This window comes from Tamandua tetradactyla, chromosome 20 (assembly GCF_023851605.1).
Source record: "Tamandua tetradactyla isolate mTamTet1 chromosome 20, mTamTet1.pri, whole genome shotgun sequence".
Classification (NCBI taxonomy): domain Eukaryota; kingdom Metazoa; phylum Chordata; class Mammalia; order Pilosa; family Myrmecophagidae; genus Tamandua; species Tamandua tetradactyla.
Genome location: NC_135346.1, coordinates 62,751,659 through 62,776,847, shown reverse-complemented (window position 1 = coordinate 62,776,847; position 25,189 = coordinate 62,751,659). Strand labels below are relative to the sequence as shown.

The following is a 25,189-nucleotide window of genomic DNA, read 5'->3' as shown; positions in this document are numbered from 1 at the left end:
GGTGGCTGGTGCTCGGGCTCCTGGCTGTCCTGCCCCCTGCGCCAGGCTGCAGGGATTGTTCCTTCGTTCCCACCCTCCTGGATTCCAGGAGTGCTGGTCTAAGGATGGAGGCCCCGGGCCCCTACTCCAAACTCTGCCCTTTGCCTTCCTCAGGCCTGAGGGTGAAAACAAATCCCCGGGCAATGACACCCGGTCTATTTTGGAGCTGGGCAGGGCTGGGCTGGACTGGGCTGGCCTGGCCGGGTGGGGGGTGGGGGGAGGGTGGGCCCAGCCTCTCCAGCTGACAGCGTTTGCCCGTCCTTTCGTCCCTGTCCAGTCTGAGGGAGGGCCGGAGTGCAGGCAGCTCAGCGAGAGCAGCGTCAGTCCAGCCGCCCCCGGCACCTCTGCCCCCTGGGCCTGCGGGGAAAGCAAGGCCGTGGTTCCCGCCTCACCATCTGTGTCCCCAGCTCTGGTGCTGAGCGGAGCCCTCATATATGCAGGTGAGGACACCCCATCCCGTGCCCCTGGACAGAGCTTAGCTGAAGGTCACGGCTCTGGGAGGTGGAGGACCAGCAGGGTCTGGCCAGCATGGGCTGCTCCCTTGGGCAGGGAACTGAACTCACTGAGCCGCTGCCACCATCTGTGATCCCCAAGCTTTGCAGCGAGGGAAGGGGATAGGCCAGTGCCGGCCTGGGGCAGGGGGTTTGGAGCTTGCAGCAGCGCCCACTACCATGCCATAGCTGGCTCTGCTGTGACAGCCGCCTGGGGGTCTGGCCGGCCCTGCCCCCAGCTCCATTGAGATGTGCGCTGACAGCTGGGGCTATTTTGGGCCTGTTGGCTCAGCCAAGGGGACAGCCAGAGGGGCATCTGATACCTGACTCCAGGAAAGAATCTCCCTTAGAATAGAGGGGAGTGATGGGCCTCTGGAGTTTAAAGTGAGGGGCTGGCTCAGGGTGGTCCTCAGAAGTCTTTTCTGCCTGTGGCGACAGGCTGCTGGTCCCTTCTTAGGGTGGTGGGGAAAGAGGGAGTGGGCTGGTGAGGTGGGGCTCCTAGGATGGGGCCCAGGGAGGTCAGCACCAGTTTCTGGTGTCAGTGTCTGTGGGTTATTGCCTGCTCTGGGCTTTTCTAAAAAACTGAGCACAGGAGTCCTGCAAAACCCAGAGGGGAAAAGCTCTGTAAATGCAAGGCAGAAGGGCTGCCAAGGTGGCTGAGGGGGCTGTGGGCAGGGCATAGGTCAGCTGGAGGGGACTTCTGGGCTCCAGGGCAGGACCTCAGGCTGGGAAGGGGGGTGGCTCCTAAGGCGCTGGCAGGACCCGAGGGAAGCTCTGAGGCTGGCAGCTGAGAGCAGGAAAGGACTGTCCCTAAGAGGCTGGTGACCAAGTCTCTCTTTTCTTTTCTGAGGGTGAGGCTCCTGCTCCACCCATATGGCTGCATGTAGCCCACACGTGGCTGCGGGAGGAGGTGCTGCAGGTGTCCCTGTGCCCAGAGGCCTTCCTGGGAGACCCCACCCCCCACCCCACGTGGCCTTGGGCCCTCCCCCAGCCCATGGCACCACCTCCTCTGATATGTGGGGTGAGAGGGAGGGAGGACAGACCGAATTTAGGGTCTGGCCCACTTGTGCCCCACGCTGTCGTCTTCAGGGAGCCCCCTCTGGCCTCTGTTCCTATCGGAGGTGGCACCCCTTGCCTGGCAGGGCCATGTGGGGCAAAGGGTGGTGGGGTCCTGGCAAAAGCCTTCTTCACCTTTACTCCCCTCCCAGACCCCGTAGGGTTAATGCAGGCCCTGGACAGAGGGCAGGCAGTTTAGGCACTAACCCTGGCAACCCTTAAAAGGCTCTCAGGGGTCTTGGTCCACCCTTGCCAGGCCAGGATTCATTGATGTCATGTCAGGGTGGAGCCAGCTCACCCTGAACATGGCCAGTCATGGGGCTGCTCCCTCTCTCCTGGGCTGGGCGGCCACAGGGCCCCTAAGTCCCTTTTCTCCCAGCCCTGGTGCAGCCCCCACTGACTCCTGCATGTTTGGGCTCAGCACTGGGTGGTGGGGCGTGGCGATGGGGAAGAGGCAGTTTCCTGCATTTGGGCAGCCTACAGACCAGCCATGTGATTTGGGTGGGTGCTGGGAAGGGCTGATGTCATTGTTGCCTTCCCATGGCTGGGGACACCAAGGCCTTCAAAGGAGAAAGGATTGGCTAGGAGCACCCGTGGGAGCTGGGGTCGAGACGGGCTGGACTTGGGCAGTGGTCCCTGCTATGGACATGGCCCTCCCTGGGCTCTCCCTGGCCCAGCCTATGCCGCGGGGGCAGAGGTGCTGACTGCACGATGAGTCAGCAGCCTGGCACCCGCTGCCCCATCCCCTGGAGCCCAGCCCTGGTCTGGGCTCAGCCTCCTTGCAGAGGATTAAAGGGGATTAGGTACCCAAATCACAGGACCAGAAGGTGGAGGGGTTCAAAGAACACTCAGCCTGACTCATTCCACAGCAGGCATCCCAGGCCCAGAGACAGAGGCTCAGACTGTGGGCACCCAGCAGGGCACCCTGGTGACTGCTGGGGCAAGGCTGCCGTGGCTCAGCAGTACCTCAAGCAGGACAGTCATGCGTGCCCCTCGTTATAGGGAAGTTAAAGCACGAGTGGGGGAGCACCTGTGTTGGCTGAGGGGTAGACAGAGCCAGTCTGTCCTTCAGCACCTGTGTTAGGAGGTTGCCCCGGCTGTGGGCAGAGGCCGGCAGTCAGCCTGGGGTCTGTGGCATTGACAGCTGAGGAGCAAACCTAGATTTCCGATTGCGACCCTGTTTCTGCAGCCGGAGCTGAGAACTGGGGGTTGGGGGTGGGGGAGCTTGGGGGGGGGGCGGAGGCCAGGCTGCTTGAAAGTAGCACAGTGTAGCTGGTTTTACCCTGTAGGCCCCCAGTCTTTCTTGGGTGGGGAGGATGTCACTGGCCTTGCCCACTCCAGTCTGTGGCGGTCTCCAGGTTGTCCGTCTCAACCCACATCATGGGCTGTGTACTGCACCCCAAACCCTCCTCACTCCCAATCCCAGGCCAGGTCCTGTGGGGCGAACGAGGATGGGCCCCCGCCATCAGGGGCCATCCACCTACTTGGGGGAAATCACAGACAGCAAGAGCTCTGGGCCACGAGCCTGAGGAGGGTGCAGGCACCCCAGGAGTGCTTGGTGTCCTTGTGCTGAGAAGGAGACCCCCACTTGGGGAGGGCATTTCCATATCTTTTCTGTGCATTCACCTTGGGGGTGAAGGTGGGAGGAAGACCCTGCAATAAAGAGGTCAGGCTGGCCCTGGCGCTGGGTTGGTTCTCAGCTAGCTGGGGCTTGGATTATTTCTCCAAGACGGGCTCTGAGCATGGGGCTTCCAGTTGGCAGCATCTCAAGTGGGGCGGATTGGTGCAGTGGTGGGCAGAACCTGTGTGGAGCACAGAGGGACTACTGGAGGAGGCGGGAGTCATGTAGGGGAAGCTGATGGTGCGCAAAGGGGGCAGACCCCGCCTGTCCTCTGGGTGTGCAGGGCTCTATGTGTGGTGAGGGTGACAGGGACTACAGCGTGTCTGCTGTGGCCTCCCATGGCCAGGCCCTGTCGGGGGAGGGAGTCCCCTTTTTGAGTGGGAAAGACTGGCAGTTTAGGCACCTAGTGGCAGCAGTGTATGGGGGAAGAAATAGGCTTCCCAAAGGGGATCAGAGCCTTCCAGGATAGACAGAACAAAGAATCTGCAAGGGCAGGTTCTGCCAGGGGGGCTGTTTGGTCCTGGAGGTGGCCTTGCATGGGGAAGGTGTGGGTGGGGTGCCGTCTGGGGGCTCGGAACACACCCAGCACTATCCTCACTCTGACCGCCCGCACCCACCCACCCCAGGTCCCCGCCGCCACCATGGATTGCTCCCCATTCAGTGGCGCGCCCCGCTTCCTGACCCGGCCCAAGGCCTTCCTGGTGTCGGTGGGCAAGGATGCCACGCTGAGCTGCCAGATCGTAGGCAACCCGGTGCCGGAGGTGAGCTGGGAGAAGGACCGGCAGCCTATCGAGGCGGGCGCGCGCTTCCGCCTGGCCGAGGACGGTGACCTGTACCGCCTGTCCATCCTGGACCTGACGCTCACCGACAGCGGACAGTACGTGTGCCGCGCTCGCAACGCCATCGGGGAGGCCTTCGCAGCAGTCAGCCTGCAGGTGGGCGCCGACACCACCCTCGCCGAGCAGGCGCCCCACTTCCTGCTGCGGCCCACGTCCATCCGCGTAAGCGAAGGCGCCGACGCCACGTTCCGCTGCCGTGTGCAGGGCAGCCCCCCGCTGGCGGTGAGCTGGGCCAAGGACGGCCGCCGCTTGGGCGAGCCCGCAGCGCCCGATGCCCACCGGGTGCGCGTGGAGGCGCACGGCGAGGCGAGCGCGCTGCGCATCCGAGCCGCGCGCCCCCAAGATGGCGGCACCTACACGGTGCACGCCGAGAACCTGCTGGGTTCGGCCAGCGCGGCGGCCGCGCTCGTGGTGGACGCGGGCGCACCGGGCCCGCCGGGGGGCTCCACCGCCGCGCTCCTAGCGCATCTGCAGCGGCGGCGCGAGCAGATGCGCACCGAGTGTCCCCTGACGCCCCCGGGCGTCAGCACCCGCACCTGCACGGTGACCGAGGGCAAGCACGCACGGCTCAGCTGCTTTGTGACCGGCGAGCCCAAGCCCGAGACGGTGTGGAAGAAGGACGGGCAGCTGGTGGTCGAGGGCCGGCGCCACATGGTATATGAGGACGCGCAGGAGAACTTCGTGCTCAAGATTCTCTTCTGCAAGCAGACGGACCGCGGCCTCTACACCTGTACCGCCTCCAACCTCGTGGGCCAGACCTACAGCTCCGTGCTGGTCGTGGTGCGAGGTGAGCCTCCCTTCCCTCGCAGGGGCAGTGGAGGGGACTCGCTGCCGCTGAACCCAGGCTCCTTCCAAGCCTCGGCCAGGCTGCCCTTCCCTGCCAGGTGCCTGGGCAGTCACGGAATTCGGAGTTTGAAAAGGTCTTGACAGCTTTCACTCTTCCAGGGTGAAAGAAGGCAACTTGGGGGTGGTGGTGGGGATGTGGGGTGGTGGCCAGGACCCCAGCCTGTCCTATAGTTTTAGCAAGAGTCACAATGAGTAAAGAGGAAACCACTTTGTCACCTGCATAGCTCTTCTCACCCACTTACCTACCACACTCTGTTCCCAGCTTCTCTGACTCATCTTCAAGAGCCAGAGATGGGTTAAAGTTTGGATCGTGCACAGCATGGAAACCCCTATTTCCTTTGGGGTGTGTGATATGACAGGAGCCAGACTATAGTTAATAAGGAATAGATGACCGGTGATGGAGCTCCTGGACCTGGATGTGTGTACGGTGCTTTACACATGCACCCGGGCATGCCTACCTTGCAACCCCATGAACGGGTATCAGAGAGGTCATGAGCCTGAGGTCAATGGGAAGTCCCAACCTGGAAAGCTGGGGTTCACGTGCAAACTGTGTGGGGTGACCCGAGCTTTGGATTCACCCATTACTTCCATGCTATTTCAGGGTGAACCCCCTGCAGGAAACCTGGCCACCAGCACCTTTCCAGGGAGGCAGAACTTTGGGGCCCTCCTAGGGTATTGAGGGGACCCAGACTTGCAAGCTGTCAGAACAGGAGGGACTTAGGAGATAGATGGTTGGCGCATGCAACGCTCTCTCTACCTTTGCCCCTGGGGCTGAGCTTGCCCTGTGCAGGCCGATGGGGTGACCCAGCCAGGTCCCCCACCCCTCCCACAAGATGCTGACAGAGGACTCCTTAGCACAGGTGGGGAGAAGGGCAGGAGCAGGGATTAAACCTTTGTGCTGCCACAGGCGTTGGGGATCTGGTGGTTGTGCCAGAGTGTAGGCTCCAAGGCAGTTCTGGGCAGGTTCGCATACTTGTCTAGGAGGGCACTGCACCTCCCGGGGTGGAGGATGCCTCCTGATACCAGCATGGATGGACAGGTTTTGTTTGGGACACCCTTATTCTCTCTCCCAAGACCAGCCTCTCGCTGCAGCTCAAGCCCCTCTCCAGTTCTTACCAATCATGGGTTCTCGTGTAGGGTGCCTACATCTTTCTGTGCCTCAGTGTCCGGGGAAATTAGCCCTGCATCCCTCCTGGGTCCCTGTGAGGATGGGATCGGGAATACCCAGGGCTCGGAGGGCTTCAGCTCCACCAGCATTTGACGTCTCCACCCTGGGGCCCAGAATGCCCCTCCCCTGTTCCTCCTGCCTGGACCCTGAGTGAGGGCACTTTCTCTGTGGTGGTTCTCTCCTGGCGTCCCCTGCTACTGTTCCTCATGTTCTCCAATTCTGGGGTGGGAGTTATGCTGCCTTTTAGTTCTGTTCCCTGTCCCCTGCCTGTCCATACACCTGCTCATTGCTCTCGCCTCTCTTGCACTGTTTGGATCTTTGGAACTCTATTGGGGCCCTCCTTCTGCGTTGCCGCCATCTTTGACCTCTGGGTGCCTTTGACCTTCCTGTCGTCCACTGCAATGCTCCTCCTGCTCCGCCGTGCCTCGCCCCCTCGCGCCACTCCCGGTCCCCTGGCCCAGCTCCCGCACACCCGCACCGTTCTTCTCCCGCAGAGCCCGCCGTGCCCTTCACCAAGCGGCTCCAGGACCTGGAGGTGCGGGAGAAGGAGTCGGCCACGTTCCAGTGCGAGGTACCCCTGCCTGCCACGGAGGCCACCTGGTACAAGGAGGACACGCGGCTCTGGGCCAGCGCCAAGTACGGCATCGAGGAGGCGGGCACCGAGCGCCGGCTGACCGTGCGCAACGTCACGGCCGACGACGACGCCGTCTACGTCTGCGAGACCCCCGAGGGCAGCCGCACGGTGGCCGAGCTCTCCGTCCAAGGCAGGCCGAGGGCCGGCGGCCGGGGGTGGGGGTGCGGGGCCTGGGCCGGGGCGTTGGCTTGTCTGACCAGCTGGCCCTGGGTTCTCGCTCCCCTCAGGCAACCTCACACGGAAGCTCCCTCGCAAGACTGCGGTGCGCACGGGGGACATGGCTCTGTTCTGCGTGGAGCTGGCCAGCCCACACAGCCCCGTCCGCTGGCTGCGGAACCAGGAGGAAATGGTGGCCGGGGGTCGCGTGGCCATCACTGCCGAGGGCACGTGCCACACACTGACCATCGCCCACTGCAGCCTGGAGGACGCAGGCGAGGTGGCCTTCGTGGCGGGGGACTGCCGGACGTCCACCCAGTTCTGTGTGTCGGGTAAGGGCCTGTGGGAGTGTTCCTGGGACTGGGCGTTTCTTCCCGGGCTCGGGGCCATCCCTGCCTCCGTCCGCCGGGTGACATCTGGCCCCAGGGCCTCCTGGTTTCCTACGCTGGGGCTCCCTATGGTGCTGGAGGCCTGGGGGGGCGGGGCGGAGCGGGGGAAGCTGAGACCAGCTCTGCCGTGGTCATTCTGGTGTGCTGGGACCATCTGGTCTTACTTGCTACCTTCTCGCACTCTTAAGAGGCTCTGGGGTTGGGCAGTAGTTTATAGATTCATAATAGGCGTCTGTAGGTTCGGAGTGGTGGCCACTGCCCTGTTAACCAAATCAGAAGATGCTTTGGAAGGCAAAAAGCCAGACGTGGCCTGGATGCACAGGCAGCCTGGGCATGGGGACGTGGGTCTGTGAGTGTCAGTCCAGCCTTTGGTGGTCCCCTCCCCTTGCCAGCCTCTCCCAGCATATCCCCATCACACCACAGCACAAGTCTGCCATGTACCAATGGGGACTGAGGCCCAGAGGGGGACCTTCCCAAGGCCACATGGACAGCTACTGTCCTGAGGCCTGTGTGCTGTCCTTTCTGATGCAGCCAGAGAGATCACAGTGGGTCCAGGGCTGGGGTCACGGTGTCACAACCTGCACAAGAACCATGGCCATTCCATACCCACCCGAGCAGCTCAGCATGGAGGGGCGGGGGTGCTGGGACCCTCCCGGGTGATCCCGGGACCGGGGATAGGGGAACGGTGCTCTCATGCCAGGGACTGCCCCTCCCAGTTCCCAGGAAGCCCCCCATGCTCCCTCCGGCGGACCCCTTGGTGAAGACCAAGACAGAGAGTTCTGTGACCCTCGGCTGGTCCCCACCACCCGCTGGAGACCGGCCCATTCCCATCGAAGGCTACATGGTGGAGAAGAAACGACTGGGCACCTACGCCTGGGGCCGGTGTCACGAGGCTGAATGGGTGTCCACACCTGAGCTGACTGTGGCCGGCGTGGCTGAGGAGGGCGACTACCAGTTCCGGGTGGCAGCTGTGAACAGCTTTGGCCAGAGTCCCTACCTCGAATTCCCGGGGACCGTGCACCTGGGTAAGTGGGGTCCCCAAGCCCGGGCTTGAAGGTGGCCCTGGGAAAGGCTGTGTTCTCTGCAGTCTCCTGGTAACGGCACATGGGCACCACCCACCCCTGAGCTCGCCTCAGCTCCGAAGCACAGCTCAGCTTCCATGTGAGGCTGGAGTGACAGCCTAGAGCCTCTTTATTAGGGGGTCTCACTAGCGTCCTGCCACTTTTGGAGACTCCTTGGTGGGAGAGAGAGGGGATCCTGAGACAGGGCTATGGCTCCCCTAGGAGCTTATCTGTCTGCCGAAACCCCAGGGGGCCAGGCTGAGGACCTATGCCCACCCCAGCAGGGTTTGTGGAATCCTGAGGGCATCTTGCAGGTAACATGAACTTCGCCTCAGTCCCACTGAGCCTTTGACCATTGGGATTCCTGGAGGAGGCGGCGTTTTTGTCCTGGTTGTAGAGAAAAAGGAGGGGAGGGCCCTATCCAACCCTCTTCCCTGACTCTCATTCCTTCCTGATGCCCCTCCCTGCCACCCCCCTCCCCTAGTGCCTCAGCTGGCTGTGAAGATACCCCTGAAGGCAGTAGAGGCCGTGGAGGGCGGAGAGGTGACCTTCTCCGTGGACCTCACCATGGCTTCAGATGGCGAGTGGTTCTTGGATGGGCAGGCTCTGAGGGCCAGCAGCATGTACGTGATCCGCTGCGACCGTACTTGCCACACACTCACCATCTGCCGGGTGCCCGCCAGCCTGCACGGGGCTGAGCTCAAGTTTGTGGCCAATGGCATCGAGAGCAGCATCCGCATGGAGGTCCGAGGTAGGGGTGCTCCCGGGTGTGACCCTTCCTTCTTCCCTGGGGTTGTACAGGGTTGGTGGCGTGGTCCCAAGGCAGAGAGATGGGGAGAGACAAAGCAAGAATAGGACAGAGACCCAGAATGGAAAGAAAGCACAGAGGACCTGCCTCTCAGAGGTAATGGTCACAGCTCTGGTCCCTGGAGGGCTCTGTGCCTGGCTGGGGGCAGAAGAGTGGGCTGAGGCAAGGTGATGGGGAAAAGCACATCCAGCCTCCCCTGCCTGAGATACCTACTGGGAGGTATCCTGCCCTTCAGAACCCCCATCCCAGGGACTGTGAGCTGAGCCCACCCTGTTCCGAACATTCCCTGGGGAGCACGGTAATATCCTTGGGCACTGGGAGCTCTGTGCCTACTCAGAGGGAGCCCCGTGGTGGGTCCCAGCAGCCAGGTCCCATGTCAACCTCCTCTGTCCCCCATCCCCAGAGCTGTCCTTTGCCCTGCAGCTTCTCCCTGCTTGGCCAGCAGGCAGGCTGCTGGGGCTCTGCCCAGGATGATTCCTTGGGGCAGGGCAGGGCAGGGCAGGGCAGGGAGGGGTGTTCACTCCCAGGCCTGGCTGGAGCTCCATGTGGGTTGTGGGGTGGGGTCCAAGCCTTGGTAGCTGCTCAGGGTACTCCCGATGGCACTGTCCCCAACTGTCTGCCTTCCACTCCTCCTCCCTTCTGAACATTTCTCTCTTCTCTTCTCTACCCTCCCTCTCCCTCTCTCCCTTACTTTCTTGGTTGTATCTTTCTCCATATTTTCTCCTGTGTCTGCTTCTTTCTCCTCTCACTGTCTGTCCTACCTCCTCCCACACGATTCCCTGCTCCCTGCTCCCCACTCCCCATCTCGTCTCCTTTTCTTCTCTTATACATTTGTGTTCTCTGTCTTGGCCTCCCTCTCCTCTTTCTACACCCCTTCTCTGTCTCTCTCTCTCGCCTTCTCTGCATGCATCCCCTGGTTTCTCCCCTCACTCCCACCCTATACCATCCTTGGTTTCTCACACCCCCTCATCTCTCATGGTTCTGCCTCTCCTCCATTTTTCCCTGTCCCCCTTTACTTTTCCAATGTGCCTCTCCTTTACATTTCTCTCTCCCTGGGCTTTCTGTCTACCCTGATTTTGTCTCTTTCTCTTTCTCTTTCTCTCTAATCACTTTTTCTTTCCATTCTGGGTCTCTGTCCTACTCTTGCTTTGTCTCTTCCCATCTCTTTGTCTTTGTGAATTCTGTTCTCTGCTCATGGCGGCCCCGTCTCTGTCTGATCCTCTCTGCCCATGGCCCCCTCTGCCCTGCTTTTCTCTAACTCTGTCCTTCTGTGCTGATGGTCCCCTTTCCCTTGGCCCCCACTGCCCACGGTCCCCCAGCAGCCCTGGCACCAACCATTAGCAAGCCGCCACCAGCCACAGCGCAGAAGGTGTCGGCACGGCTGCACGAGGAGGCACAGCTCCTGGCTGAGCTGTCGGACCAGGCGGCAGCTGTGACGTGGCTGAAGGACGGCCGGGCGCTGCCTCCAGGCCCCAAGTACGAAGTGCAGGCATCGGCTGGGCAGCGGGTGCTGCTGGTGCGAGATGTGGCACGAGATGACGCAGGCCTGTACGAGTGCCTCAGCCGCGGGGACCGCATCGCTTACCAGCTTTCTGTGCAAGGTGATCAGCTGGCCAAACTGGGGTCTAACTCACCGGGGTCTATTCATTGTGGCATGGAGGAATGCCCTGTGTCCCCGAACCACTGGGACTGACCTCTGAGGGGATGTCAGAGCTGTGCGGACCCTGTGGGGAGAGGGGTTGGGGAGCAGGGTTGGCAGGACAGCCTCATCTCAGTCACAGGAAAAACTTTCTAACAGTGGAATGGCCACCTTGGTGGGTAGTGAGTTCCTCATCATTGGGAGTAAGCAAGCTGAGGCTGGCTCTGTCCCTGCTCATAGGCTCTCTGAAGGGGGCTCCAGGGCTGGGCTGGGACTATATAAGCCCCAAGGTCTTCTAATCCCCATAGAATCACCATAAGCTCTGAGCACCCACAGCCTCGTAGCCATCCCCTGGGGATGCCTGTGGTTGGGTGTGTGGCTACTTCAGAGTCAGGGCCTCCTAACACTGGGGTCTGTACACCCTGCCCAGTTATCCCCCAAACCAGTGATACCCTCTGTGCCATTGCAGGGCTCACCCATTTTCTGAACAAGGAGGCGGCTGGTGGCTGCGTGGAGGTGTTTGCTGGGGGCCAGGCCCAGTTTGAGTGTGAGACCTCGGAGGCCCACGTGAGCGTGCACTGGTACAAGGATGGCACCGAGCTCAGTCAGTCCTCCAGGCACTTCTCACAGGAGGACACAGGGACACGGCACCGGCTGGTGGCAACCTCGGTCACCAGGCAGGATGAAGGTACCTACACCTGCCGTGTGGATGAAGACTCCATGGACTTCCAGCTCCGGGTCTCAGGTGAGAGCACCTGCTTCCAGGTGTGGGCGAGAGTGTGTGCCTGGGCTTGGGTGGGGTGGGGAGCACGTCTGGCTGCATCCAGCACTTGTAATCATTGTGCTCCGTGATCCCCTCCATTCAATCCTTTTCAGTAAGTGGTTGGGGCGGGGGGTGGAGGGCAAGATGTCACATCAGAAAACTAACGTTTATAGGAGTGAAGAATCTGTGAAAGAGAAAATAAAAGATAACAAGAAGACAGGATCAACTTAAGTTGGTTTTACCCCAGGCCTTAGTAGAAGTCTTTTCCCTTTGCCTGTGAGTCTCCATCATCCCTCTAGGCTTTCAGACTAGCTGAGCTCTGACAGAGCTTTGCCTTGCAGTCAGGCCTGCCAGAGCTGTGTCCTGAGCTAACTTCTGGGTAGTGATACAGTCCCTGCCACAGCCCCATGGCACCTGCTTCTGGCCTTTTTTGTGGGTTTCTGTGCAACAGCAAAACCCAAGCTGGATTGACACCTACTACTGTGTCTTGCAACAGCCTGCGCTTGGGTGCCTGGGGGAGGCGTTCCTGCTCTGAAAGATATCTGACCTTGACCCCTGGATCTGACCAGCTAGCATTTCTTTGGTAGGCAGTGACCCTCGCTTTGGATTTTCCCATACTGGGCCCTGTGTCTTTGATGATCATTTTCTTTTTGGCGGTGACTCGACTCGCCTCTGTAGTTGGGACCTCTCACAGGCATGACAAAACCTCCTGTGCCCCATGGGCTAGGCTCAAGCCTGTGCATTTCATTAAAAAAAGTAGTTTTGAAGCCTTTATCCTCATTTGAAAAATGGGGAAACAGAGCCTGAGAGGACACAAAGGGTGGACCCTAACTCTGAGAGGGGTTCTCCCCTTGGGGCTCTTGGGGTCTCCATAGAGCCTTTTTTGTGGGTTTCTGTGCAATAGCAAAACCCAAGCTGGATTGACACCCACTGCTGTGTCTTGCAACAGCCTGCTCTTAGGTGCATGGGCCATTGTCCAGCACACCCAGCCCCGTGTAGGGCATGAGGAGAGAAAGACCTCACAAAGCCATGCACATATATAACCACTTATACCTGCTGCCTTCCAGGGCCAAGCAGATTGGCGTTTCAGACTTAAAATGTTTAAAAACCTTCAGCAGTATAGTAATCTGTAGTAACTTTTATAAATCAAATGGCTGGTACATGTGCCAAGCAGAAAATGTGACGTAGTTCTTGCACTGCTGGACTAAACTGGGTGATATGTTTGGAAAGTGGAGGTGGTTCTAGTGATAAAGATGGAGATGTATTCCTATAGAAAATGTACCAGATGGATTCCAGGGACTGTGAGAGGGAAGATTGAAGTGAGAATTTGTCGCAGGGCATTCTGCACCTATTAAGAACTGTCGGCTCCCTGGGCCTCCTTTTGCTGTGTCCTCAGAGTCCTAGCTCTGCCCTCCCTCCTGGAACATGGGAGGTTCTCCACACTGTCCATGCACGCCTGCCATCTGTCTGTCCTGCAGACACCCAGGCCTGGCTGTCCATCAGGCTTGCTGAGGCCTGTCCTCTCTGTGTCCATGAGTCCTTCACATTGGGGCCAGGGCATGAGCCACCTGTGCATGGGAAGCTCCACATGTCCAGCTCCTGGACTATGAAGGTCCTCACGGTGGGAGCCGTGGGTTGGATGTAGAGTCCTGTTATGGTGGAACCTTACCTACAAAAGGTCTCTGGACCCGTGTGACCCTTCCTATGCCCTGTCCCCCCAGAGCCCAAGGTGGTGTTTGCCAAGGAGCAGCCAGCACTCAGCAAGGTGCAGGCCGAGGTGGGAAGCAGCGCCACACTGAGCTGCAAAGTGGCTCAGGCCCAGACGGAGGTGACGTGGTACAAGGACGGGAAAAAACTCAATGCGAGCTCGAGGGTGCACATAGAGGCCACAGGCCTAGGTCGGCAGCTGGTGGTACAGCAGGCGGGCAAGGCGGACGCCGGGGAGTACAGCTGTGAGGCCGGGGGCCAGAAGGTCTCCTTCCACCTGGACGTCACAGGTGAGTCCCAGCAATGGGTGGAGGGCAGAGGAAACCCTCGAGTGTTGTGTGTGAAACTCCCAAGGGCACAGTTGAACAGTCCGATGCACTCCAAGACTGTGGCAGCTTCCCTCTTGGTGGCCCTCAGCATCTTGGTCCCTAGCTTTGCATGCCATCTCCCAGATCCTGCAGGTCTTGTGTCCTTGTCTAAGCAGAACGGAGCAGACCCACGGCAGAACCGACTCTGTCATTGCCCTGTGCTTATTGTTAGAAGAAAATCCCACTCCTGCTGCTAGGTCACTGCGTTCTTTTGGTTTAGCAGTGGAGAGCAGAGCCCTGGCCACTCCTACAGTCTGGGAGTGGTCAGGGGCTAGGATGTGTCCCCACAGGGCCACTGGAGTCCTCTGCTACCCCCCGCATGTTCTGGCTCAGCTCAGGTCGCTGGGTGTGGTGCAGACCGGATCTCAGCCTCCAGCCGGGGGCTGACATGCAGGGCACAGGCCCCCCAGTTGTCTCTGTAGTCCTGTGCTACAGCCCAGAAGCTGGTGTCAGGGGCCAGTGCAGCTGCGAACGGCTGTCCTACGGCCATCCAGGTGGTAGGGTCTCGGCTTAGGCTCGGGCCTGCACGGGTGGAACAGCCCCTAAGGTGGCATGGGGACTTTTCTCTGTGGGATGTGGGCATGAGTCATGATGGGGTACGTAGGGCAAGGCGCTATGTTCCATACCCTTCCCTCCCAGGCCTGCCTGCTCCTCACTCGCTATGGCTCAGCTTGGGCTGCTCCCTCTGAGCACTGTCCCGTTAATAATTACCATCTGTCCATCCATCCCTCCTTCCCTCCTGTCTCCCTGCGGGAGCTGTCCACCTCAGCCACTGCAAAGGGATAAAGACCCCAGGCTGGGTGAAGCCACTCGGCCTCCTGATTGGCCCATGTGGGGCGCTCAGCTTCCTCATGATTGGCCCACGGGGGCACTGAGCTTCCTCTTGATTGGCCTACATGGGGCACACGGCTTCCTCGTGATTGGCCCATCGTCCCGCACTCAGCTATCCTTTGATTGGTTCATGCGTGGCGCATTGCTCTGCTGATTGGCGTACTTAAGGACACAGCTTTGTCTTGATTGGCCTACACTGGCACGCCCCTCTCTCCTGATTGGCCCACGTATCACTCAGCTTTTCGCCTTTCCTGTGTAGGCCCAAGCGAACAAAACGGGCGGGCTTTTAAAAAGGTGGGATGCGCCGGGCTACCTCCGCCTTCACGCTCACGATCCTGCCGTCTGCGGCCCCCTTGGCTGCGGCCCCAGCCCTGATGTACAGCCTTCGGGGTACCGTTGTGAGAAGGGCGCGGGTGGAGGCCTGGAGAGCGGAGGACCGAGAGCAGGATGGGCAAGCGTGCAAGCGCACGTGCGTCGCTGTGGCCGGAATCCACGTGTGCTTCAGGAGTGGGTAGAGCCCTGCGATGAATGCGGGGCTGGAGCTGAAATCCCTTGTGAACCGTTTTAGGGTGTGCATAGACCCGAAGAGCTGTGTTCTCATTTACACATTGTTATACTGTCTCTGTTGTTAGATACTGTAGGTGTCTTCCTTGTCAGTCGGAATTTTCCTGCCTTGGCCATCCCTGGGCTCTGGTGTGAGCTCCAGGTTCTGTGCCATGTCCTAGGTGTGGTCTGAGACCCTGACCGCGCGTGTTCCTCCCTGTCCGCCAGAGCCCAAGGTGGTGTTTGCCAAGGAGCAGCCGGCACGCAGCGAGGTGCAGGCCGAGGCGGGGAGCAGCGCCACGCTGAGCTGCGAGGTGGCCCAGGCCCAGACGGAGGTGACGTGGTACAAGGACGGCAAGAAGCTCAACGCAAGCTCGAGAGTGCGCGTGGAGGCCACGGGCCGTGGGCGGCGGCTGGTGGTGCAGCAGGCGGGCAAGGCGGACGCCGGGGAGTACAGCTGTGAGGCCGGGGGCCAGAAGGTCTCCTTCCGCCTGGACGTCACAGGTGGGTTCTTTAGGGATGGTAACTCAGCCTTGTTTGGAGTTGATGGTGGGATTGGCTTAGGTCTCTGATGGTTTCTGTGGGCATCTTCATGAGACGTCACCCCTTATGTGTCCCATTTCATGTCAGTGGCAGGGTCTAGGGAGCTCGAATGGGAAGGGAGCGTACAAAAGGGAGAGGGTCCATTCTTATATACCTCCAGTGGAGTGGCCATGCAGTAATACTGAATCACATGTTCCCTACACCTGCCCTGAATCCTCCTTGTGTATCTCGGTGTGTGGCCTCTGGCTCTACCTGGTGCTTCTGGTCCGAGGTAGACTCTTTACCTCTCACCTGGGAATCTGTGGATTTCCTCCTTTTGGGTGGTCTGGGTAGCTTCCACCTACCCTCATCCAGCACCACTTTGATCTTCACATTCACTAGAGATGTTCGATTTCCATTGTCCTGGTAACATAAGACCTTGCCTCACTCCTCTCATACTGGAGTTATATCAAGACTGCACCTTAATGTATCAAAATTTTAGGTGCCTTTGAATCTGTTTCCTCTTTTTGACTTGGATATTCATGTTCTCTTTTACGTATATGTAAAAAAAAAAAAAACCCTGTATAGTTCACTGTATTGTTGTGGTTTCTAAATATTTTCTTCTATTGAATAGGCTACCTTTTCACTTTCTTGACAAAATCCTTTGAAGCACAAAAGTATTCAATTTTGAAGAGCACCCATTTATTTCCTCTTTCATTGCTTGCACTTTGGGTGTCAGGTGTAAGAAAACATCCCCTACCACAAGGTATTTAAGATATTCCCTACATTTTCTTCTAGGGCTTTTATGGCCATAGCTCTAATGTTTAGGTCTTTGATCCATTTTGCGTTCATTTTTGTATACAGTATGCAATAGGGGTCCTCTTTCATTCTTTCGGATATGCATACCCAGTTTTCCAAGCACCATTTGAAGATACTATTCTGTCCCAGTTGAGTAGAATTTGCTGCCTTACCAAAAATCATTTGACCATAGATCTGAGTGTCTCTCTCTGAACTCTCAATTCAATTCCGTTTATCTATCCTTATCCCAGTACTATGCTCTTTCTCTACCACTGTAGCTTTGTGATATGCCTTAAAGTCAGGAGGAGTGAGTCCTCCAACTTAACTATCTTTCTCAAGATATTTTTGGCTATTTGGGGTACCTTGCTCTTCCAAATATATTTGATTATTGATTTTTCCATTTCTGCAAAGTGAGCTGTTGAGATTTTGATTGGTATTGTGTTGAATCAGTGAATCAGTTTGGTAGAACTGACATCGTAACTATATTTGGTCTTCCAATCCATGATCACGTTATGTCCTTCCACCTACGTTATGTCTTCTTTGATTTCTTTTAGCAGTGTTTTCTAGTTTTCCATGATAGGTCATTTATATCCTTGGTTAAGTTTATTCTAGGTATTTGATTCTTTTATTTGCTATTTTAGATGGAATTTTTTTAAATTTCCTCCTCAGATTACTTATCACTACTGTATAAAAATACTCCTGATTTTTGTGTATTAATGGTTTTCCCATTTGATTTGTTAATGTGGGTGTACTACATTAATTGATTTTCTTGTATTGGACCATCCTTGCATACCACGGGTAAAGACCACTTGATTATGGTGTATAATTGTTTTAATATGCTCTTTGATTCTATTTGCAAGTATTTTGTTGAGGATTTTTGCAGCTATATTCATTAGCAAAGTTGATCTGGAATTTTCTTTTCTTGTTCTTTGTCTGGCTTAGGTGTTAGGGTAATTTTGGTTTCATAGAACAAGGTTATAGGTAGTGTTCCCTTCTCTTCAATTTTTTGGACTCATTTGAGCAGGAATGGCATTAATTCTTGGAATAATTGGTAGAATTCACATTTGAAGCCATTCGATACTGGGCTTTTATTTGTCGGGAGGCTTTTGATGACCTGTTCAGTCTCTTTTTTTGTGATTGGTTTGTTCAGGTCTACTGTTTCTTCTAGAGTCATGTAGGTTGCTGTGCTGTTTCCACAAAGTTGTCCATTTCATCAAAGTTGTCTAATTTGTTGACGTGCAGTTGCTCATAGTATCCTTTTATGATCTTTTTTATTTCTGTGGAATCAGTAGTAATGTCCTCCCCTCTCATTTCTGATTTTATTTGCATCTTCTCGCTTTTTTCCCTCTGTCAGTCTATTGTAGGATTTGTTAATTTTATTGATTTTCTCAACAAACCAACTTCTGCTTTTTTTGATTCTCTCTAATATTTTCTCATGCTCAATTTCATTTATTTCTGCTCTAATCTTTGTTATTTCTCTCCTTTTTGCTTTAGGATTAGTTTGCTGTTCTTTTTCTAGTTCCTCCAGGTGTACAGATAGGTCTTTGATTTTAGCTCTTTCTTTTTTTCAAATGTTGGCATTTAGGGCAATAAATGCTCTTCTCAATGCTGCCTTCTCTTCATCCCATAGTTTTGATATGTTGTGTTCTCATTTTAATTAATCTTAATTTATTGATTTCTCTTGCAATTTCTTCTTTGGCCCACTGATTATTTTAGAGTGTGTTGTTTAACTTCCATAAATTTGTGAATTTCCAGTCTTCCACCTGTTACGGATTTTCAGTTTCGTTCCTTTATGACCAGAGAATGTACTTTGTATAATTTCAGTAGTTTTGATGTTATTGAGCTTTGCTTTGGGACCCAGCATGTGCCCTTACCAGAGAATGATCCGTGAGCACTTGAGAAGAGTGTATATTCTGCTATAGTGGGTGTCATGTTCCGTAAATGTCTGTTAGGTCTATTTCATTTATCATATTATACGAGTCCCTGTTTCCTTATTTATCCTCTGTCTAAATGTCCTATCCATGGGTGAGAGTGGTGTGCTGAAGTCTCCAACTATTTCATCTATATAATAGCTACAAGCAACTGGAAAATGAAATTTTAACAGATTTAAATGTTCAAAGTATCATGTTTCAAATGCCATATCTAGTTAAAAAATTTTAAGAGCCCTGTGGGGAATTTTGGGAAACATTTTTGAGAGGCAGTACAGACCTAAATGAATGGAGAGATATCCATGGAAAATCAGAGATATTTATTCCCAATGAAAATCCCAGCAGATTTTTTTGGGAGAGGCGTTGAACATGGCAGTCTATATCCAAGAGTGAAGTGTGAAGAAGACACTATTGACAAAGACAAAATTTGCTCTACCATCTATTCACCCTTTTTATGAGGACAGTGTTTTAAATGTAGGTAGTGAAGACCAAAGGAACAAAGTAATAAGTTCAGAAAGACCTATGCATGAATATTACCCTCATATCCTTATTTTTATCACATTGTCATATGTATGGTGTAGAAAAGGATGGAGTTTTCACAAACAGTGCGTGGGCCATTAAACCATATGGAAAAAAATTAGACCCTACCACCCACCACACACACAAAAAATCAACTGAAGGGTAATAGAGATAATGTGAAAGGTAATATATTACCCTCTTAGAAAATTGTGTGTATTTTTAAAGAAACTGAATAAGGAAAGATTTCTTAATACAAAAGACATGCGCTCCTCAAAAGGTGCAGTTAATGTATTTCATGGCATTAAATATGTCTTTGCTTCATTAAAATACACCATGTAAGAGTGAAAAAGGAAGCACAAAGGTGGAGAATATCTTGACTACTCTGGTAGCTCTAGCATTAAAAATATATAAAGAATTCCTAAAGAATAATAAGAAAAAATAACCCACACTATAAAAATTTGTGCGCAAGACTTATGCAGTGACACCATGGAAGAGTTTACTTATATGCCCAATAAACTTTGGGAAAAATGTGCTTCTGCTCCTCAGTGATAGGCATTAAGAAGCTGTAAATTAGAGCCACAGGTAGATTCATGGAGCAGTTTACAAGAAGTTACAGCCGACAGAATAAAGAGTAGGCGAGACTGTGGAGCCACAGGAGCTCCCATGCACCGATGGTGGGAATATTATTCAGACAGTCATTTTCGAAAACTCTGGCATCATCTAGTAAGCCTGAGAGTTGCACACATCAGAACCCTTATGTTTTTCTCCTAGAGGGGCACAGAAAATGACTTACTAAAACATCTCCACCCGGAAAGATCCCATGTGCTATCAGTGTAGAATGTATAAACAGATCATGGTATTTGGTGCTCAGAAGGAGGTGGACTTGCTCAGAACACAGCTAGTGGCAGAACCACTACACAAGAGGTAGAAACTTGTGATATTCTACCTCCTTTTCCAGACCTTCTTTTCCTTCAATCTTCCTGACTTAGGTAGACTCTCTGACCCTGTGTGTTCCTCCCTGTCCCCCAGAGCCCAAGGTGATGTTTGCCAAGGAGCAGCCGGCATGCAGTGAGGTGCAGGCTGAGGCGGGGAGCAGCGCCACACTGAGCTGCAAAGTGGCTCAGTCCCAGACGGAGGTGACGTGGTACAAGGACGGGAAAAAACTCAATGCGAGCTCGAGGGTGCACATAGAGGCCACAGGCCTAGGTCGGCAGCTGGTGGTGCAGCAGGCGGGCAAGGCGGACGCCGGGGAGTACAGCTGTGAGGCCGGGGGCCAGAAGGTCTCCTTCCACCTGGACGTCACAGGTGAGTCCCAGCAATGGGTGGAGGGCAGAGGAAACCCTCGAGTGTTGTGTGTGAAACTCCCAAGGGCACAGTTGAACAGTCCGATGCACTCCAAGACTGTGGCAGCTTCCCTCTTGGTGGCCCTCAGCATCTTGGTCCCTAGCTTTGCATGCCATCTCCCAGATCCTGCAGGTCTTGTGTCCTTGTCTAAGCAGAACGGAGCAGACCCACGGCAGAACCGACTCTGTCATTGCCCTGTGCTTATTGTTAGAAGAAAATCCCACTCCTGCTGCTAGGTCACTGCGTTCTTTTGGTTTAGCAGTGGAGAGCAGAGCCCTGGCCACTCCTACAGTCTGGGAGTGGTCAGGGGCTAGGATGTGTCCCCACAGGGCCACTGGAGTCCTCTGCTACCCCCCGCATGTTCTGGCTCAGCTCAGGTCGCTGGGTGTGGTGCAGACCGGATCTCAGCCTCCAGCCGGGGGCTGACATGCAGGGCACAGGCCCCCCAGTTGTCTCTGTAGTCCTGTGCTACAGCCCAGAAGCTGGTGTCAGGGGCCAGTGCAGCTGCGAACGGCTGTCCTACGGCCATCCAGGTGGTAGGGTCTCGGCTTAGGCTCGGGCCTGCACGGGTGGAACAGCCCCTAAGGTGGCATGGGGACTTTTCTCTGTGGGATGTGGGCATGAGTCATGATGGGGTACGTAGGGCAAGGCGCTATGTTCCATACCCTTCCCTCCCAGGCCTGCCTGCTCCTCACTCGCTATGGCTCAGCTTGGGCTGCTCCCTCTGAGCACTGTCCCGTTAATAATTACCATCTGTCCATCCATCCCTCCTTCCCTCCTGTCTCCCTGCGGGAGCTGTCCACCTCAGCCACTGCAAAGGGATAAAGACCCCAGGCTGGGTGAAGCCACTCGGCCTCCTGATTGGCCCATGTGGGGCGCTCAGCTTCCTCATGATTGGCCCACGGGGGCACTGAGCTTCCTCTTGATTGGCCTACATGGGGCACACGGCTTCCTCGTGATTGGCCCATCGTCCCGCACTCAGCTATCCTTTGATTGGTTCATGCGTGGCGCATTGCTCTGCTGATTGGCGTACTTAAGGACACAGCTTTGTCTTGATTGGCCTACACTGGCACGCCCCTCTCTCCTGATTGGCCCACGTATCACTCAGCTTTTCGCCTTTCCTGTGTAGGCCCAAGCGAACAAAACGGGCGGGCTTTTAAAAAGGTGGGATGCGCCGGGCTACCTCCGCCTTCATGCTCACGATCCTGCCGTCTGCGGCCCCCTTGGCTGCGGCCCCAGCCCTGATGTACAGCCTTCGGGGTACCGTTGTGAGAAGGGCGCGGGTGGAGGCCTGGAGAGCGGAGGACCGAGAGCAGGATGGGCAAGCGTGCAAGCGCACGTGCGTCGCTGTGGCCGGAATCCACGTGTGCTTCAGGAGTGGGTAGAGCCCTGCGATGAATGCGGGGCTGGAGCTGAAATCCCTTGTGAACCGTTTTAGGGTGTGCATAGACCCGAAGAGCTGTGTTCTCATTTACACATTGTTCTACTGTCTCTGTTGTTAGATACTGTAGGTGTCTTCCTTGTCAGTCGGAATTTTCCTGCCTTGGCCATCCCTGGGCTCTGGCGTGAGCTCCAGGTTCTGTGCCATGTCCTAGGTGTGGTCTGAGACCCTGACCGCGCGTGTTCCTCCCTGTCCGCCAGAGCCCAAGGTGGTGTTTGCCAAGGAGCAGCCGGCACGCAGCGAGGTGCAGGCCGAGGCGGGGAGCAGCGCCACGCTGAGCTGCGAGGTGGCCCAGGCCCAGACGGAGGTGACGTGGTACAAGGACGGCAAGAAGCTCAACGCAAGCTCGAGAGTGCGCGTGGAGGCCACGGGCCGTGGGCGGCGGCTGGTGGTGCAGCAGGCGGGCAAGGCGGACGCCGGGGAGTACAGCTGTGAGGCCGGGGGCCAGAAGGTCTCCTTCCGCCTGGACGTCACAGGTCAGTTGATTGGGCAGACATTTAATCTTCTGAGTGGACCATGCCTGGAAGAAGTATTTAATGTGGGCTACTGCTGTGCTCAGGGCCTAAATCAGTTATTTATTTTCAAATAACAAATCATCCCCAAACTTCGAGGCCTGAAAGAACAGTCACTTCATTTCGCATGAGTCTGTCTCTCCTCCCTGTGGTGGTCCTGAGACTGGAGGGTCCAATGTGGCCTTATTCACATGTCTGATATCCCCTTTTGGATGGCTTTGATGCATGGAGGCTGGTGGGATGGCGGATCTCTTTCCTCTTGTGACGGCGGCTGGGTCTCACACCTGTGTCTGAGACCTTATTCTCACCTCTGTGGCCTCCCTCTTGTGACGTCTCCTCCCCAGGCCTCCTTCTCTGTGTAGATAGCATGGGCTTCCTTATGTGGAGACTGGGTTCCCTCAGGGAACCTCCAAGGCTCCTTAGGGCCTGTTCTCAGGCATCTCCAGAACGTACCTTCCTCCCTGTTCTGTTGCTCAGAGCAAGTCCTAAGACCAGTCTAGTTTCAAGGGTGTTGGTTTCTCCAAATGGCCTCGCTGGTGATAGCTGGAGTGGCACATCTCATTGCAAAAGGGCTCTGGGCACAGAGAGGTCTGAATCGTTGAGGACCATTTCTAACAGCCTATCACAGGGCCACAGGCTCTTTCTGTTTTTAAGTCCATGCCATACTGAGCGTGTTAAATTTTTCTTTCTGATGCTTCTTGTCTCATGGTCACAAGATGGCTTCCATAGCTCCAGCCTTCACCTTTAAGGCAGGAAGCGTGTGGAAGGGGTGTATACTAGTTTTCAATTGGTGTGTAACAAGTTACCACAAACATAATGGCTTAAAACAATACCCATTTAGTAGTTCATGGTTCCGCGGGTCAGAAGTTCAGGCATGGTGTGACTGGGTTCTAATCTCAGGGCCTTAAAGACCAAAATGAGGATGCCAGTGGGCTGAGTTTTCTTGGGGTCTGCTTTGGTTTGCTAAAGCTGCTGGGAGGCAATATTGCCAGAAATGAGTTGGTTTTTACAATAGGGATTTGTTAGTTTACAAATTTATGGTTTTAGGCTATGAAAATGTCCAAATTAAGGCATCAAGTGGAAGATACCGTCTCTGAAGAAAGGCCTGGTAATTGGGGTTCCTCTGGCACATGGGAAGGCACATGGCCAGCATCTGCTGATCCTTTTTGTTTCTGAGCTCTATCCAAGCATCTCTGGGGGCTTTTTGGTCCTTTATCCTCTTGTAAAGGACTCCAGTAAAATGGATTAAGACCTACCTTGAATTGAGTGGGTCACGTCTCAGTTGAAACAAAATAATCAAAAGATCTGCACCCACATGGATGGATTAAAAGAACATGGCCTTTTCTGGGGGTACATAATAGCTTCAGACCAGCACAGGGTCTTTCCCAAGCTCATCCAGGTTGTTGACAGAATTCAGTTCCTTGCGTTTGTAGGACTAAGAGTCCTGTTTCCTTGCTGGCTGTTAGCCAGGGCTGCTCTTAGTTCCTAGAGACCACCTGCATTTTGTACCATGTAGTCCCCTCCACCTTTGCATCTCTTTGACCAGAAAGAGCCCCTTTCCTTTTGGGAGCTCACCTGATTAGGTCCAGCCCACCCAGGATCATCTCCCTTTTGATTTTTTACAAGTCAACTGATTAAAGACCTTAATTATGGCTACAAGACCCTTCACAGATGCACCTAGATTACTGTTTTATTGAACACCTGGAGAAGGTGTGTGTGCTCCAGGATGGGAATCTTGGGGCATTTTAAAATTCTGCCTATACAGGGTATCACTGGCTATGTCTGTCTTTCAAGGAGGTGTTTTCTATTTCTCCTTGGCTTACATGGGCCACGCAGCCTCCCCTAGCATGAGGCAACCCAGGAAAGAGAGCCTCTGGAGAAGAAGGTATGTGTTGTTGGGGTGGTTGGCTGTGGCATCTGATGGTGTGTCTGCTCTTGGGGCTTTTGATTCCCCTTCTTTGAGGCAGGACGATGAAGGGGGTCAGTGTGTGCAGGTGTGGTCAGCCTGCTGGGTCGCCTCTCACTCCTGTCAGTTACTGGCTCTGTTACCCGGGGCACAGTGGTTGATACAGTGGATGGACTGATGTTCCCCAAACATGTATGTCCACCTGGAACCTCAGAATGGAACTTTCTTTGGAAATAAGATCTTTGCAAATACAATTACGCTAAAGTCTCAAGATGAAATCATCCAGGATTTGGGGAGGGGGGCCTAAATCCAGTGGTAAATGTCCATGTAAGAGAAAGACGAGGAGAAGACCTGGAGGAGAGGAGAGGACTGTGTGAACACAGAGGCAGGGATTGCAGTGGTGCAGACACAACCCAAGGATGACCAGGAACAGTGGAAGCTGGAAGAGGCAAAGGATTTTCCCTGAGAGCCCTGGAGGAAGCACGGTTCTGATTTCTTTTTTTTATTAATTAAAAAAATTAACTAACGCAACATTTAGAAATCATTCCATTCTACATATACAATCAGTAATTCTTAATATCATCACATAGATGCATATTCATCATTTCTTAGTACATTTGCATCGATTCAGAAAAAGAAATAGAAAGACAACAGAAGAAGAAATAAAACGATAATAGAGAGAAAAAAAAAACTATACCTCAGATGCAGCTTCATTCAATGTTTTAACATAATTACATTACAATTAGGTATTATTGTGCTATCCATTTCTGAGTTTTTGTATCCAGTCCTGTTCAACAGTCTGTATCCCTTCAGCTCCAATTACCCATTATCTTACCCTATTTCTATCTCCTGATGGTCTCTGTTACCAATGACATATTCCAAGATTATTCTCTAATGTTGGTTCACATCAGTGGGACAGTATTTGTCCTTTAGTTTTTGGCTAGTCTCACTCAGCATAATGTTCTCTAGGTCCATCCATGTTATTACATGCTTCATAAGTTTATTCTGTCTTAAAGCTGCATAATATTCAATCGTATGTATATACCACAGTATGTTTAGTCACTCGTCTGTTGATGGACGTTTTGGGTGTTTCCATCTCTTTGCAATTGTAAATAACGCTGCTATAAACATTGGTGTGCAAATGTCCGTTTGTGTCTTTGCCCTTAAGTCCTCTGAATAGATACCTAGCAATGGTATTGCTGGGTCATATGGCAATTCTATATTCAGCTTTTTGAGGAACCGCCAAACTGCCTTCCACAG

At 54.5% G+C, this 25,189-nt stretch overlaps 2 protein-coding genes across 5 annotated transcripts; both read left to right on the top strand.

Moving 5' to 3' along the window:
- The first annotated feature begins 313 nt into the window (after window positions 1-313).
- On the top strand, window positions 314-6,890 carry LOC143664383 (obscurin-like). The gene is made up of 4 exons (XM_077138004.1): window positions 314-479; window positions 3,834-4,833; window positions 6,555-6,772; window positions 6,825-6,890. The coding sequence occupies exons 1-4, from the start codon at window positions 474-476 to the stop codon at window positions 6,888-6,890; spliced, it is 1,290 nt and encodes a 429-aa protein (XP_076994119.1). The 5' UTR covers window positions 314-473.
- On the top strand, window positions 6,815-24,203 carry LOC143664241 (obscurin-like). Of its 4 annotated transcripts, none has more exons than XM_077137914.1 (9): window positions 6,815-7,182; window positions 7,956-8,264; window positions 8,785-9,051; window positions 10,431-10,709; window positions 11,217-11,492; window positions 13,232-13,507; window positions 15,188-15,463; window positions 19,756-20,031; window positions 21,712-24,203. In XM_077137914.1, the coding sequence occupies exons 1-9, from the start codon at window positions 6,972-6,974 to the stop codon at window positions 22,098-22,100; spliced, it is 2,559 nt and encodes an 852-aa protein (XP_076994029.1). In that variant the 5' UTR covers window positions 6,815-6,971; the 3' UTR covers window positions 22,101-24,203. The 4 variants fall into 4 exon arrangements, with proteins under 4 accessions (XP_076994029.1, XP_076994028.1, XP_076994031.1 ...); XM_077137913.1 differs by having other exon boundaries at window positions 10,428-10,709; XM_077137916.1 differs by lacking the exon at window positions 13,232-13,507 and having other exon boundaries at window positions 10,428-10,709.
- Window positions 24,204-25,189: the final 986 nt, after the last annotated feature.